We start from the raw sequence: 561 nt of genomic DNA, 5'->3' as shown, positions 1-561 counted from the left end.
ACGAAGTGATTCAGCTTGAGCCTGGGCACAGAGAGCACGATATCGACACGCTCAGCAAAGAGCTCGACGGAGTTCTCAGGGAAATCGAAACGTCTCTCAACAAGAGCAGTGAGCTCTCTAATCTACGACCCTTCTCACCAAGGACCTCACGAGTCCTAGTAGCACGGATGATAATCTCAGTCTTGATAGGAGTCACACGGACCTCGACACCAGAGTAACCATCTTCAGCAAGGATAGTAGTGAGAAGTTCATTAAGCTCCGCATAGAACACGCCATCGGCGACGAACTTACGCTTCTTGGAGACCTGCTTTTGACTCGCTGCAGTTGCCATCTTGGATAGAGGGTGCAATCACACTCCTTCAGAGGGCTATCGATCATCTAATCGATCAATTGTGATAGTAGCGCTCGCCCTAACACTCATGAGCCGTCGAAATAGTAGTAATGAGGATAGTAAGTATGGCTTGATGATGAGTAACAACACGACGGTCTTATGAATAGCCTACTTTTAGATTCTGATCAAATGACTGATACTACTACTAAACCCAGTTCTCTGAATATAGC

At 46.7% G+C, this 561-nt stretch overlaps 1 protein-coding gene across 1 annotated transcript; it reads right to left on the bottom strand.

Moving 5' to 3' along the window:
* Positions 1 to 10: 10 nt before the first annotated feature.
* Pmar_PMAR004901 (conserved hypothetical protein) lies at positions 11 to 331 on the bottom strand (the record flags this gene model as incomplete). The annotated part of the gene is made up of 1 exon (XM_002768832.1): positions 11 to 331. The coding sequence occupies one exon, from the start codon at positions 329 to 331 to the stop codon at positions 11 to 13; it is 321 nt and encodes a 106-aa protein (XP_002768878.1).
* Between the last annotated feature and the right edge of the window lie 230 nt (positions 332 to 561).

This window comes from Perkinsus marinus (assembly GCF_000006405.1).
Source record: "Perkinsus marinus ATCC 50983 genomic scaffold scf_1104296967088, whole genome shotgun sequence".
Taxonomy (NCBI): Eukaryota; Perkinsozoa; order Perkinsida; family Perkinsidae; genus Perkinsus; species Perkinsus marinus.
Note: the sequence above shows the minus strand (reverse complement) of the source record. Positions and strands in the feature narration are given on the sequence as shown.